This window comes from Phodopus roborovskii, unplaced genomic scaffold (genome assembly GCF_943737965.1).
Source record: "Phodopus roborovskii unplaced genomic scaffold, PHOROB, whole genome shotgun sequence".
NCBI classification, from domain to species: Eukaryota; Metazoa; Chordata; class Mammalia; order Rodentia; family Cricetidae; genus Phodopus; species Phodopus roborovskii.
The window spans coordinates 4,223,182-4,238,584 of record NW_026126575.1 but is presented as its reverse complement, the minus strand read 5'-3'; the positions used below and the strand labels follow the sequence as shown (position 1 = coordinate 4,238,584).

The 15,403-nt window shown below is 50.5% G+C and overlaps 1 protein-coding gene across 1 annotated transcript in view; it reads left to right on the top strand.

Moving 5' to 3' along the window:
• The first annotated feature begins 2,094 nt into the window (after nucleotides 1–2,094).
• Wnt7a (Wnt family member 7A) overlaps nucleotides 2,095–15,403 on the top strand; it is a 44,686-nt gene continuing 31,377 nt past the window's right edge. Inside the window, exons 1-2 of the mRNA XM_051203421.1 lie at nucleotides 2,095–2,443; nucleotides 4,598–4,824. Coding sequence (XP_051059378.1) covers nucleotides 2,373–2,443; nucleotides 4,598–4,824 — 298 coding nt within the window. The 5' untranslated portion in view covers nucleotides 2,095–2,372. The remainder of the gene's footprint in view (nucleotides 2,444–4,597; nucleotides 4,825–15,403) is intronic.

Genomic DNA, 15,403 nt, shown 5'->3' with positions numbered 1-15,403 from the left:
TTCACAGTTTCTTCCTGACTCTGCCTCTCTGCTCCCCAGCTGCCACAACCCAAGCATTCCCCTTTGCTAAGTAATGTGTGCAGCTACCCTAATAGTGTATGTAGTTACTACAAGTCCAAAGGTAGGAGAACCAAGAGACTATGGGCTGAAACATTGGAAACTACACGCTAAACAAAAACTTTTCTGCTTATAAGTTTATTCATCTCACTTATTTTGTCACAGCACCAGAAAACTGACACAGCCATCTTAGTGCTTTGAAATGCACACACCAAACGAGTCACCTGCTTATTCTCCAGTGTCCCCTACTGGACTCCAAGCCAGTAACATGAATAATAAATGACCCAGAGACTGATATTGGGTTTCAAACTTCAAGATGAATATCAGAAAAACAAAGCAGCTGGCCATTAGCTTCTTACCTCCGCCTCAGGCTGAATGGGCCGCAAACTGCTGGCTCTCCTCAACATAGCTGCAGAATCCTGAGACTTCAGTGTCTTCCTATTCTCCTTGATACTCTTATCTTCAGTGTGGCTGGAGAATCAATGCCTGATACTGACTCCTTGCTCCTGTCTTATATACCTTTCTAATGCTGGGATTAAAGCCATGTGATTGCTACTCTTTTAGACTGATTCAATCTTGTGTATCCCTGAGTGGCTTTGAACTCAGAGTTAGGCTACCTCTTAATCCTGAGTCCTAGGATTAAAGGTGTGTACTACCACCTCCTAGCTTCTGGCTGCTGGGATTAAAAGTGTGTGCTTGGCTTCTATGGGTTGTGGCTGACTTTGCTTTCTGAATCCTCAGGCAAGCATTAATAAATCATAAATTATATATCACTACAAAATCATCAATAATATATCACTACAATTCCCTCTTTTGTCTAATACAAAAAGAAGGCTACAACTAACATTAGAAAAACCATATGTAGTAAGTCTGGGTCTGCATTGCCACCTTCTTCCCTCCATATCATTGGCTTTCTTTCTCTTCACCCCACCTCTACCCTCACCCACCTCCCAGCTTCTACCATGACAGGTGTCCAAATCCTGTGACCTGCTAGGGACAGCCCAGCCACCTTCCTCCTCAGAGCTAAAATGAATTCCAATACCCAGAACCCTCTCTCACATCATCCTATCTTGTGACCTCCCAACACTCTGTGCCATCTGGAGCTGTAAGGCCAGTCTTCCCACTGTCCCCAGAGGAAGGCCTTCCTTGTTCCTTGAATCCACTGTGTTCATCATGGTACCTGGCTCCAGTCTGTAGCCAGTGGATCCATGCATGAACACCAGCTGTGCATTATGCAAATGAGTGTGTGCAATGAAGGCTAAGCAGGCCTAGTTTGGGGAGAATAATAGTGTGGCTCACTAGAGTTGGGGCTACCTTGCTCCAATCTGGTTATTTACCAGATGGTGACTTTGAGTTTGATTTTGGCTTCAGCTTCATGAGCCTTAGTCTCTCCAGGTGAAACTCCTTGGGCTGTATATCCTCTAGCTCTCTGGATTGAGGTGCTTCATCAAAGGAAGGGGTCAGTGTCTCTGGTCAGAAGACGCCAGGCCAGAATGCATTACCAGATGTTCCCAGCAGGTGTCGTCACGAGAGCGCACTGAGCTTTCACCTGCGTGAGTTCTCAGGTTCTGCTTCTGGCCTTTGGGCTTCAGTCCAATTCCTAGTCTCCACCGGTAGCTAGATTCCAGAGGATCCTGGAACGTCTAGCCCTCTGTGCAACCAGTCCCTTGCACAGACAAGGGTGAGGAAAGAATGTGTGTGATAGTACTTCAGATGAGGTCGCCACCCCAGCTCCCGTGTGACAGAGCTGTAACAAGGCGCGAGGTTTCTGGAATGAACCTATATCCTCTCCACCCACAGGATGGCCTTTGGGCACCTGCTGGTCTCAACCTGCGAGTTAGTGAAGGATGCCAGGCGAGCGGGATTCCACCGCCCCCCACCCCCAACTCTGCTCCGCGCCCCCGCCTCCCACCGCGAGCTCGGAGGAGCGCCACGGGAGCGCGCTCGGGGCAGACATACCCGACCCGCGGGCGCTCGGGCGCGGGGCGGGCGCTCCGGGAGGCGGGCGGGGGAAGGGCAGAGAGGGAGGGGCGGGGGCGGGAGGCAGCAGCGCCCCGCAGTCCCCGCGCCTCAAACACTTGCCGCGATCGTTGGCGCGCAGCGTCGCCCCGCGTTGCGCGCTTGTCCCTCCCTCCCGCTCCGCGGCTCCGGCGCTCTGGGACAGTCTCCAGCGCCTAGCGCGGACCGACGTACTGACGGACGGCCCAGGCAGCCTCGGCCCGCGCCCCCTGAGCAGGCTATGTGGATTGCCCCGCCGGGCCCGGCCGGCGGGATCAGCACAGCCCGGCCCGTGGCACCCGCCACCAGCGGGGACTATGACCCGGAAAGCGCGGCGCTGTCTGGGCCACCTCTTTCTCAGCCTGGGCATGGTCTACCTCCGGATCGGGTAAGCGCCGAGCGCGCGTCCCTACCGCGCGTGCGGTCCAGGCAAAGTTGGCTGGACCTGGGAGGGAGGCGTGAAACCCAACTTAGCTCAGGAGATGCAGTGGGCGGTGCGGGAACTCTGTGGGCACAAAGGCTTCCAGCGAGCGGACACCTGGGCGCGAATTGTTCCAATGACCAAGGGCAGGGAATCGGCCATCCTAAGGATCTCGGAGTCTGGGAACCCTCAGAAACAGATAGCTCTGGAACTCTAGAGGAGACTGGCTTCTGCATAGGGTCACCTACCCAGGGACCGCGTAAGCCACAAGCACAGCAGGTCTGGCAGACTACAACCATCCCTAGAGAGCTCAGTTCACGGCAAACAAACAAACAAACAAACAAAACAAAACAAAAAACTCAGCGCGTGGTGGTGCCTGCGCAGCCTTTTTGTAGACAGGGGTCCCCACGTAGTAAATAGGGATCTAGGGGCGCGGGGTGGGGGCGTTCTCTGGTAAAAGCATAAACCACTTCTCAAAGCCCTGGCATCACCCCATTTCCAGCGACCCTCAGAGCCCCTTTCCAAGCCAGAAGGACAGCACCCTCAACAATCAGAAACAAATAGTAAGACCAGAGATCGTCAATGGATGGCCAGAGACACCATGGGGAGATGCTCTCTAGGCACCCGCAAAGTGAAGCGTGACAGCTCGACCCTGGGGTCGCTGGGGTGGGAGCCAAGAAGCCCAGGCGTGTCAGGAATGGGGCAGTGGACACTCTTACTAAAAAAAGTGGGAGTCGGTGGCTCCAGATGTAGCTTGTGATGCATCACACGTTGTCTCCCTTTGTACTTAGGAAGTGACTTGTGTGCAGCACTATTTGGGGGTCGTGGGGGCTTTAGTCATAGACAGAGGTGCTGGTGCCCAGGAGTCACCTTGGTAGGTTTCACACCTGCCTCTCTACACACCCCTCACTACCTGCTGTGAACCTCTCGTCGCCACTGGGGAAGACTGGACCCAAGGCCAGGGGGCGTGTGTGGCAGACCCTTTGTGTTTCTCCACGGCCACCCTCAGGCCTCCCACTTCCCCAACCCCACCTCTCTGGAACGAGATTTCGCAACTAAGTGTGTGCTGAGTGGACTAGGCGGCCTCCAGCCTGACCGCGGATCGAGAGGCGGCTTCTGGGCTCGCGCGCTGCCCGCCTGCGGGTGTGTTTTAAGTGTTATTGATTCGCCCATGTCTGGATGGCTTTTCTTTTTTCCCCACTTGCTTTAATCTTCATCTTGGCCCGTGCACTGCCGCCCTGCGCTCATCCACTCATCCAGCATCCAGGAAGCGGATCGGGCCTATTGGCTCTGGCTGGGTTAGGTATTATCTTTTTAATTAGAAAGGGGGTGGGGGCGGAGACACCGAAGACTAAAGAAAAAAAGAGCAGAAAATAAACCTGGGGGATCGGACACCTTATTGACTAACTAGGGGCCCAGCTACCCTAGGGGAGGAGGCGCGGAGATCAGGAGGGCGTGGCCCTCTCCTTTCTGGGGCAGTTGCAGACTTTTAACTGCTTTGCTGACCCCTGGGTCCGAGGATTAAGGTCCCCAAATCCCTGGAGGTTTCCCATTCTGGTAGGTGACACTGGCTTCCGTGTCTTCTACTCTGTGTGACACATCTGGTATTCTAAGTTTACCTAGGTTTTTCAGATGACCCCAGCTAGCATTAGCCCCTGGGAATTAGTTCCCAAAATATTGGAAATGGCACCTCAGTATGTGCTTTCCAGCCACCCTCCGGGGTGCAGACTGCCTACCAGAAGCTCTTGCTTAGGCAATGCTGGCTCTGAGATACACAGAGGGGGTGTGAACTTGCTCCAGGTTAGAAAATGAAGGGAGGCTTCGATGGGAAAGAGGACCTTCCCCTTAGGCACTAGTAAATAGCAGCATCTCTAAAATTTGGGTCCCATGGTGTCATTGTTCTCTGTAGGAAGCAGACATTTCCTGGGTGTTAGCTAGGTGTTCAGAGGATTTGTAGCCAAAATTTGTACATGCCATCCTTCTGTCCTGCCCTCCCTCAGACCTCTCCCCCACTGTGTCTCTGTGGGAAGTTCATTGTAGTAGCCGGAGATTGCCCCCTCCAGTACCTGCCAACCACCACCTTCCTTCAGGTCTCACCCACTGTCTCTGTGTCCCCTCCAGTGGCTTCTCTTCGGTGGTCGCTCTGGGTGCAAGCATCATTTGTAACAAGATACCAGGCCTGGCTCCCAGACAGCGGGCAATCTGCCAGAGCCGGCCGGACGCCATCATCGTCATAGGAGAAGGCTCCCAAATGGGCCTGGACGAGTGTCAGTTTCAGTTCCGCAATGGCCGCTGGAACTGCTCAGCTCTGGGAGAGCGAACTGTCTTCGGGAAGGAGCTTAAAGTGGGTATGTAATCATCAGACTCTGAGCAGGGCCTTCTGGGGTAAGAAGAGAGTCAGTCAGTACCTTGGGAGTCCTCTGTGATCCCTTCGCTTGCACTATGCTACAATACCCTTGCTGATTGTATCTTGTGGGTGTATGATTTGGATTAAGGTCTCCCAATGAAGGCCAACATTGCAGATGGAAGCCATGCCATTTTGTTGGTTACAGGCAAAGCTACAAACAGACTGATATCCCAAAGGCTCACTGGCAGATCCAACATGTTCTCAAATGAGGTCCAAATTTAAATGTGGGTTGTTTTACCCATCATAAGAAGTTGCAGCTTCTTTGGGGAAATGGGCAGCTCTATCAATCACTTAGTGTGCACTGGCATCATCGTGAGAGAGCTAAGAATACAGCCTCCTGAGGTAGGGTCTAAGTGACCCACTCTCTGCCACACTCCCCACCACTCTCTACTGTGGCCCAGCATGCATAACCCTGTGACACAATCCACCTGATCCTGCAGCAGTGCCTGGGGAGGGTTTGGCATGTGCAGACATGTATGTATGCCTGAGCATGTGCACACATGAATTCATCTTGCAGAGAAATCATGATGAGCTTGTGATGGGAAGGGAGCAGAGAATGTCACTGATCTTTAGAAGGTCCTGGATGGTGGGGAAGGATGTGGAGATGTCTTCTCACTCGTATGTGTCCAGACGTGGGGGCCCAAGATGGCAGCAGACTCATTTTTGCTCTGTGACCTTCCCCGAGGCTCAGGGTAGTACAGGTCTCTCTGGGCTGGGCTTACGCACACAGCTCTGCTGCAAAGCCAGGCCCCTTGAATGCTCTCTTCAGCCCTAGCTATGACTAGCAACTCCATTGGGATGTTTAAAATCCCCAGTCCAGTCTAGCATCCTGGCTGCTTCCCAAGCTTGCTTGCTGTCATCAGGGCTCCCACCCAGGTCAGAGCATGGTGTTACTCTGTGAAAGGCCCTTTAAAAGGCCACTCCTTCCAGCCAGCAGGGAAACCATCTCCCACGTGCTGGTGAGACCTTGGCCCCTCCACTCAGTTTCATCCTCTTTCTAAACACACCTTACTGGTTCTTCTTAAGGGCCATAAGTGTTTCTCTAGAGATCAGTGCCCGCCATAGTGCAAGTCCTCTGCATGCATTCGAGTCTCTTGGAGCCTCCCCCACCTGCTCCTTGGCTCCAGCAGGCAGCACCTCACACTATCTCAATGCATTCTGCCCGCTCCAGGAGGGCAGTGGCTCTCAGCCAGCTCCTTTCCTGCCTCAACACAGTCTTGCTGCTTTGGTCACCAGATTCAGTACTGACTACAGAGCTGGGCTCTGTGGTCTGTATGACATGGGCAGGCAGGTCCCCTCCTGCAGAGCCTCTTTCCAAGCATTTTCTGTCTAGATCTTGGCTACATGGAGTCCCTCCTCTCCACACTCATGTGTCCCCTGTATCATCTCAACCTCAGAATCATTTCTCTCATGGACTAGAGAGGAGTGGACCACTTCAGCTCAGGCAACAGGATGTTAACACCAAGACTTCTGTTGAAGCCTCTGAAATCCCAGTTTCCCAAGCCTTCTACTTGTCACCTGTTAGCTTTGTCCTTCTCAAGTGTCCTATCTGTCTTCTGATTCCTGATACCCAGGCTGGGGCTCTGACATTATTTTGAACCTAATGGCCTTGCTGGACCATGATGAGTAAACTGATGCTCAGAAGGGACTTGGCCAAAGTGAGTGGCAGGGTCTCCCAGGACAGAGTTCATCTTTTATAGTTTGCTGTTTCAGAATGGGTATAGCCAACCCATAGACACACTGTGATGATACCCATTGGGCTGTGGCAGAGGGGGCCAGGATGGAGGCACCCCTGGATCGTAATACCCCCCACACCTGGCTACATTCTGTGGGGTTAACCCCACACAGTCTAAGGAGGAGGGATGCCTCCAGTATCCTGGGAAATAAAGGACCAGGTTAGAGGCATGCCGCAGCAATGCTGTGGTACCATGGGTGAAAGTGGGAGCTAGAGCAGGAGATGTGGGACCCCAGTCTGAGCTTGAATTTCTAGGACTCGGGACTTGTTGGAAGATTCTGACTATGACTGTGACTACCAAAGTATGGGTTGCACCTTAAACATTGTCAATATTCAGTGCTTATTGACCCACAAAAAATGGCAACTTCATATGAGTCAAGTCTTTCTCATGTGTTAACAAGTATCCTGTTAACTTTCAAATATGAGATTTCTGGGCTCATCACCCCCACCCTGGGATTGCCTCAGCTTGCCTAGTAGGGAAGAGGTCTTCGACATATGCAGCTCCTCTGGCACTCTGAAACATAGGGCATGTGAGTTGCTTTTGCAGGGACTTCTCAGAAGCTCCACCCTGTATATCTTTGTAGATCCCATTGGCTAGAATTTAGTCACATGGTTTCACCTAGCTGCAAGTGAAGCTATGAAAGGCAGTCTTGCATGCAGAGCAGCCATGTTATCAGTTCAGGATGTTAGGAATATGAAAGTAGATTACAAGGTAGGGTAACTAGCTTCTACTTCACCAAGCTGAGGTCTGAAGACTTCCTTCCTCCCATCTGCTCCCACCCATCCCTACTATGGTCCTCTGTTCTGCTGGAGCTGCCTGGCTTTGCCTTCCCTTCTGAGTGTCTGTATTTTCATGCAGAGATCTGAGAAGGCCGTGAGCATGTCTAGACAAGGTCTCTTGGAAGTAGAAATTGAAACCAAGTCCAACACACCCAGGTGAAAAGGGGACTGTTAAGATGACTAAGGAACTGGAAAACTAGGGATGATGCTGGCTTCGGAACAGCCGGACCAGAGGTTGTATTGCTTTTCAAAAATGCTATGGGGACAGCCAGATGACCATTGTAGACCCAGGACCACAACAGGTTGAAGACCTCTGGAAAGAGCCTTGGCATTTCTCCACCCACACTGTAAACATCCCGATGTTTCCCCTGATCCCACAACTTAACAAGGCTGGGCTTCAGGACATGTGCCCATCCCAGGGGCAAGATGCTTTGCTGGCCAGCATGAGAGTCCACTCTGGCCATCTCTCATGGAAAAGAAGCAAAATGCCAAAGCTGGGGCTTAAACAGCTGGCATTTATTTCTAACAGTTCCTGAGGCTAGGGGTTCAAGTTCAAGGCCTAGCAAGGTTTCTTTCTCTTGGACTTGCATAAAGCTCCTTCCCCTTGGTGCTGAGAATCTAGCCCAGGGCCTTGCACTTACTAGGAAATCACTCTACCACTGACTGTCAGCTGTTTTGTTACTGTTACTCACCTTCTCCTCATGGAAGCTCTCACAGTTCTTTTAAAAAGATACCAGTCTCATGGGATTTGGCCCACCAGTGACCTTATTTAACCTGACCACCTCTTTAAAGGTCTTCTCTCCAGTTACAGTCACATTCTGGGGTACTAGGGGTCAGCACTTCAGTGTGAGTAATGGGGGGATATAACTGAACCTATAGCAGTAAACAGTGGCATGGTCCATGACTTAAGAGAGGTGCTGGATGCCTGGCATTTTTGGCACACACCTTTAATCCCAGCAGGCAAATCTCTGTGAGTTCAAGGCCAGCCTGGTCTACAGAGCTAGTTCCAGGACAGACTACAAAACAATACAGTGAAATCCTGTCCTGAAAAAGAGAGAGAGAGAGAGAGAGAGAGAGAGAGAGAGAGAGAGAGAGAGGTGCTAGAGGACTGGAAGGGGCTCAGAGGTGAGATCGCCAAGGTGGAAAGAGGAGTTTGGGTCTAAGAACAAGGAAAGGGACTTTCTGGCTAGTCACTGGGAAAACGGGCAGTGGGAAAAACCAAAGGGAATTGTGAATAAGGTCCTAGGAGACAGTGAGAAGACTCAGGTAAGAGAGGGTCTCATCGAACAGGTCTTTTTGGAGAGAGTGGTGGGATTCTTTCTGTGTGGTGTATGATGTCATATGTTTAAACAGCTGAGACATGGCCCAGGGAGACGCTCTGGGGGTCCAACAAGGACTTTAGCCCCACCCATCGCAATCTCTTTCTTCTGTACTGGGGACTGAACTCAGAGCCTTAATCACACCTTAAAACACTTTCTTAGACCTTATTTAAATCCATCAGAGGAGTGATGGCCCTTCCTTCTCTACCTGTTCCTGTTCATGCCATGCTTTCTCCATTGTGAATGTGGAGGGGATGGAGGGGTTTCCACCTCCCTGTTGACCTATATTTTATTCATCATAACAGATATACCTCCTCATGAAATGACTTCATTTCAGCTGAGTTCAATTATGACTGTGGCAGATTTCACCTCTGTCACTTTATAGTGCTACTCACAGCCTCTCCAATGGGACTTCTCAGACCTCCACATTCCTGCCTGGTTGAGTGGGTGCCACACATGTAGCTCCCTGCCACTTGCCATCATGATTTATATTTCCCAGTGAAGGGAGGAGCTTGTATTTACTCACCCCTGAGCTGTCTGTTCATGCCTGTTGCCCATTTCCCTGTTTTCATGCAGGTTTGCCCATTAGGCTGGCTTGACATGGTAGTACTGACATCATGATACAGGGGTCCAGGGCTGCATTACTGGGGCTCAAATATGGCCAGGAACTGAGACAGCTCTTTATCATGATCCTGTCCTTCCAGTTTCATAGAGAGGCAAGAGTCAGCTGCATCCTGTGGCTGTTTTGTGGCAGGGCTGAGACGGGGTAGTGAGTTCCCTGTTGCTGGAGGAATTTGCCTGTGTGCATGAGCCAGGCTTGAGAACCTCAGGGTAACTGTGTGGGGCAGCTAGATGTGCTCTAGAGTTGGAGTCACAAATCCAGGTTTCCATTCTGCCCCATCTCTATTTCGCTGATGATGTTGGGAAGGTATGTGGCCTTTCTCTCCTCACTCTGCCCATCTGATGTGGCCCACCGTGCTAGGGAGCAGCAGAACTACATGAAACAGGATGTAAGACCCTGGCACCTGGTGGGTGGGATCTCAGAGGATCTCCTTTCCCCCTTCATGGAGTCTGTGTGCTGATCTGACATGGAGGCAGCTCAGGATCAAGGAACTCATGCCCCAGGTTCTATTCTTTGTTTTCTTTTGTTTTTTCAAGGCAGGGTTTCTTTCTCTGTGTAACAGCCCTGGCTGTCCTGGAACTCACTTTGTAGACCAGGCTGGTCTCGAACTCACAGAGATGCACCTACCTGTGCTTCATGGTCCAGGTTTTTCTTTGTGTGGCAGAAACTATTGGTCAGGCTACTTATCTGAAGTCTTTACATTGACTTAAATTGTGTTCCCAAACCTGCCTGTTTCTCATTACCTCCTTGTTCAAATCATCTTCACACAATCATTGCCTGGGCAACATCACTTTCCTTCCATGCTACTTGGATCTCCAGTCCATGCAGCCATGGTGTCATTCTAAGTAGGATGTCCCCATATAAAACACTGCTGTGCTGTCCTGTTGCTCTCAGAGGAAATGCAGACATTTCCCCTACTCCTTTGACTGAGTCCTGTCTCTTGGCACAGTCTGCTGCTCCTTTTGCCCACATGCCACTGTCTAGATGTCTGCTTATTTTGTCCTCCATCTCTTTGTTCCCCACTCCTTTGGAGATGCCTCTAAGAGGACATTACACCTCTGTAGTGTATCCTCATTCATCCTTTACCTTCCCATATTTCCCTTGATGCCTCAAGACAGCTCAAGGCCTTCCTTAGTCCTGAGGCTATCTGATGTCTTCTAGCCATCCACCTTGACCACAATGATAAGGATGCTTGTCTCTCAGGTGGCTAGAGGATGGATGAGGTCTGTGAGTCTCCCTTTGTTGTGGATCATTTCTACATCTCCAACCAGAGCTCTGTGGGGAAGCATAGGCCTCACCCAGGCACATGGGAGGCTGGTGATCACCATGAGCTCAGTAGCTGTAAGGACACCACAGGATGATAAAGCAGGGAATGTGTCTAGAGTATACTCAGGAGAGACAGATGAGCTCTGCAGTAACCTCCTAACCCGGTGCTCTACATCATTCTTCTCAAGAGCCACCTCCAGGAAGCTCTCCTTTGAGACAGCTGACCCTGCTCCATTGTGTGCTGCTATATTTCTGGCACTTACCTTGTGTGGACATTCTTACATGTAGTCGTAGATTTCAGCCTGAGGCTCTATGGAACTCAGGTCCATCAAACTGTGGGACCCCAGGCCTGGTGCAGGCCAGAACCTAGCACATGGAGTGCATGAAGATCACTCCTTTCCTGACTTCAGGGCCTTAGAGCTATGTCCAGGAGTCCCTCACATAGTTTGTAAATGTCTTATTTTCTATCCTGGGAAGATAAAGCATTTCATTTCTAACCCAAGTAAGACTGCATATTGCTTGCCACACATGTCTGTTTGGGTCCCTTGATGCCATGCACTACTTATGGCAGCTGCTTTATTTTTATAGTGGCAAGTATAGGATCCAGAGCCCTGTGCAAATTAGGAAAGACTTTCTGAATAGCCATCTCTCTTTTGCGATCTTCCCTTTTCCTTGCCTTCCAGTGGAATGAGTGTCGACTAGCCAAAAAAGGCCACTCTAGCCTCACTCAAGAACACCTGCGTCCAAGTTCTGTTCAGCAGACTTGTCCCCACCCTACCCTGCCTGGCCCTGGTCATCACTGGCAGATGCTGTGCAGTGGGGATTTAGTTTCATAGTTGGTGACTGGGGAACTCAGCAAGTAACACTCTTTGCTCTGAGAGGACCAGTGTGTCCACCAGTATACCAAAAGCTCTAGAAACTACTTGAGCAACCGCCACATAGAGGTTCCATCTGTTCCATGATAAAGTGTTGCCGAGACCTGCATACTGGGAATGGCTGCTCTCAGGTACAACATCTCTTCTATGGGTCCAGAACAGGGGGCTGTTATCATCTGATGTGATTGGGGCCACTGAGATCGGTTTTAGTCAGCATTTCTTAGCAATTCCCAGAAGACACCTGGAAACTCAGATGCCAGACTCTCCACACAAGGGCAGTAGACACTGGGAATGCATGGTACAGGATGAAGAGTTCAGACCCAAAGCCTACATCCATGGGATTTTACAGTTTCTGAGAAGTGGGTTTGGTTAAATTTACAGCTGTTGGACACTCATGGGCTAAGACCCCCTCATACCTATTTCCCCACCTCACACTTATTCACCTGTCCCACAAATCAGATCACTGTGCAATAAAAGCTGGTGAGTAACCCACTAGTGAGCCATGGGCTCTGCCCTGGCACTTTCCACATCTGATGGGAACAGATACAGCTGGGGTTGAAATGCACTCTAAGTGGAGGGCCACATGAATTGTTAACTTAGAGCCATCTGCAGAGCCACCTAAGTAGGGACTTGTCGACAGGATGCAAAGAGATGGCAGGGATGGCTCAGCAGTATATTGTGACTTGTATAAGACCCTGGATTCTAGAGAGGATGGGCCAGCAGGATGCTGGGGTGATGGACATGGACGACCCGGAGGCTTCAGAAAGAAATGGAGAATGGGAATCCCAAGTGGTTGGTTTTTCTTTCTGTTCCCCCCCTTCTTCCTTTTCATTAAGCCCAGGCTGGCCTCAAACACACTAAGTAGCTGAGGATGTTAAACTTCTCCCCGCTTCCAAGTGCTAGGATTACAGGCATGTTCCGTCATTCCCAGACTTCCCATGGAAAGGTTTTGCACATCACATCCAGAGTTCTGCTCAGGCAGGGAGTTGTCCAAGAGATTCGATCAGGAGGTTGAGTGATAACTACATTCTTTGTGCACACAGAAATTTGCTATGTCGCCAGCATTATCAACAAAGAAATGGTGGTTTCCCATCATGTGCTCAGGGGATGCCACATTCCTTTCCAAATGCTCATGGCCTCCGGTTTGGTACCCTCCTGCAGGATTTTTCCAGGGATGGGCACACATGACCTAGGATTCAGCCTCAGGTCCACCCGCCTCTGTCCAGCGCCAGGGAAACTCTGATGTATTGCTATCAAGTGTGTAACCTTTCTCTCTGCAGCAGTGGCTTGAACCTTGCTCTCTTTTATTCTAGGGTATTATCTGGGTCCACTTCCCTTGCATGAGAACCCCTACAGGTCCCCAAAATGCTATGTCTTTTTACCCACAGCCTGTAAAAGTGGAGCAGTGTTTGGCTGTTTGGCAGGATGGATGGGAAGTTCTTTCCAGGGAGAGAGATAGAGTGAGGGGCGGCCAGCTCCACTTTCCCTGTGCCTTTCTTAACAATGCACCATCTTGCCCAAGCAAAAGCTCTTTTCTTTCCCCTTTCTCACTTAGAACACAGCCAACAAAGGGCTTTTTGTCTCGTTTGCATTTTTTTTTTTTTTTTTGCAAGCCTCAGTTCATCCTGGATTTTCGCTCTCCTGACACTATTCTTTGAGATGAGCTTTTTGTTACACAGTCTTTCCAGCTTCCCCATGGTAGATAGTCCAATGTGTGCGCATGTGCGCGCGCACACACACACACATACACACACACACACACACTCACACTTACACATGGGCAAGCATACACTTTCACAGGTCATTCATTCAACCCAGAGATTTCATAGATCAATAATCTAGGTCCCCACAACATCATGGGTAGAGAAAGAAAACTCAATTCAGTACAAAATGCAGATGGATAAGGTGCAGGCCACAAATAGAGGAGGAAGGGCCTCAGGAGTGGGGACATTTGCAGCCACATCGTGTAGATACCAAGCCTCTGCTTCAAAGTGCTATTTACTGATGATCTCTGCCAGGTATGTGTCAGGTCTCCTAACAACCTCTCCAGAAATATTGTTCATGCTTCCTAGCTTAGAAATGAAGACCCGGAGGCCCAAGACACATGTTAACTTGCCCAGCATCTTGTCATGCTGGGAAGCAGGGAAGCAGGGCCAGGCTGTGAACCCAGATTAACTGGCCTCCGGGGCCTGCTTTGAAACCACCTGGATACATCCATGATACCTCACAGAGCAGCAGAAAGGGCATTTCTAAGCATAGGGAAGTCAAAACAAATGGATGGTGACCACTGGGGAATAGTTAGAGTGTGCTGTGGTTTGGCTCTGTGGGAAGAGGGACCAACAGACAGAGCTGGGGCAGTTTGTGGGGTGAATCTGGCTCAACCCCCTCCCATGATTCCTAGTCCTTAAATCTCCTGGTTATGCACAGAGTGCCTCCTAACTCTGGTGTGGCAGAGTGCTGAGCTGTGGGTAGCTACCACACCAACCTGGTGAGAGCAATCTTTTTCCATCTGTTTTCCCAGTCACCACACATTTCTGCTGGTGTCACTGTAGACACACTGCTCACTTTCTGACCCATTGGCTTTAAATAGCAAAAGAAAAAAAAAAAAAAAAAAAGACTACAATGCACTCTGTGGTTTCCAGTCAGATACCGTAAATACACCCAGATAATATTCCGGTGCAAACCACGGGCAGCATTCGCAAAGGGGTGGAGGATGGAATCTTTGGGGCCAGCTTGGACAAGGGCTCATTTCCTCTGTCCCCATGGGACTGCTATGGAGCCGAACACAGAGGGCGTCAACCGGGCTCTGGCTTCACCTCAGCACTAACACTTACCCCTCCCTCTTGTTGACAGTCCCCTAGAAGCTCCTGGGAAGCCTCACTTGTCTTCAGGGCAGCCTGGCAGTAGCCGCCTGGGTCCTCAGTTCATAGATGGTGAGGCTCAGGGACTCAGAGTGTTGGTTCAGATTCACCCCACTGAGTGAAGAAGAGTAGATGACAAGTGCCCTGCCATGTAGACTGAGCTGAATACATCTGGAGTTAGTTCCCTGGGCTTCTGTGTAGAAACCCCTGAGATAAGGCTGGCGAGAGTTGAGGGTAAGGTGGAGGGGAGGGAGGGGATTCCTTACTGGGGGTCTGGGACTGGTTCTAGTCTAGTCTCTGGGGTCACTGGTGATCCTCTTGTTTATGGCTCTGGGAATCTGTTCTTTGACTCTGGGGAGAGGAGGCAGCTCTTCCCAAGACAGGATCCTAGGACTCAGATCTGGGATCCAGATGGCTTCATCAGGCCATTGAGAAGATAGTGGACCTTCAGGATTCAGGAATGGCCTGGGTCATGATTGGGGACATTATGTGACCTCTCAATTTGCCTCTGACTGTACCTGTGTCTGTGACATCAGTACATTTCTCTGAGCCTCAGCCCTTCAGTTCCAATCCAGGGAAGAAGGCTTGAGTGGGGAGAGCAGTTGGGTGGCCAGAGGACACAGGACACTTCCCTACTGAATCTACTGTCACTTCATTTCCTTCCCAGGGCACCAGGGCCTGACAAGTATGAACTGATAACCACATGTCATCTCTTGACAGAAATAATGCATTCTGGGACAAGATGATGTCTGCCTTTCTACTCATGGCTTTCGGATGCAGTGACAAGGCAGGTTGACAAGGCAGGACTGAGGAACAATGCCATCCAACAAATGCCTTGACTCCCAGTTCTGACCCTAGTCTAGGCAGGAAACTTTATCCAATTGCTTTTCTCAAAGCTTCCATTTCTTTATCAGTAAAATTGGGTGGTGTCTTACATTGGGGGCTGTTGCTGTCCTGGCTCCTTGCTTGTGGTAGACAGGATGGTCTGAGAGGTTTACAGCCTGTTTGCCATGGGCTCCACCCCTGCCTGGTCAGACAGTGCTGAGTCTCGGTCTCTTCATC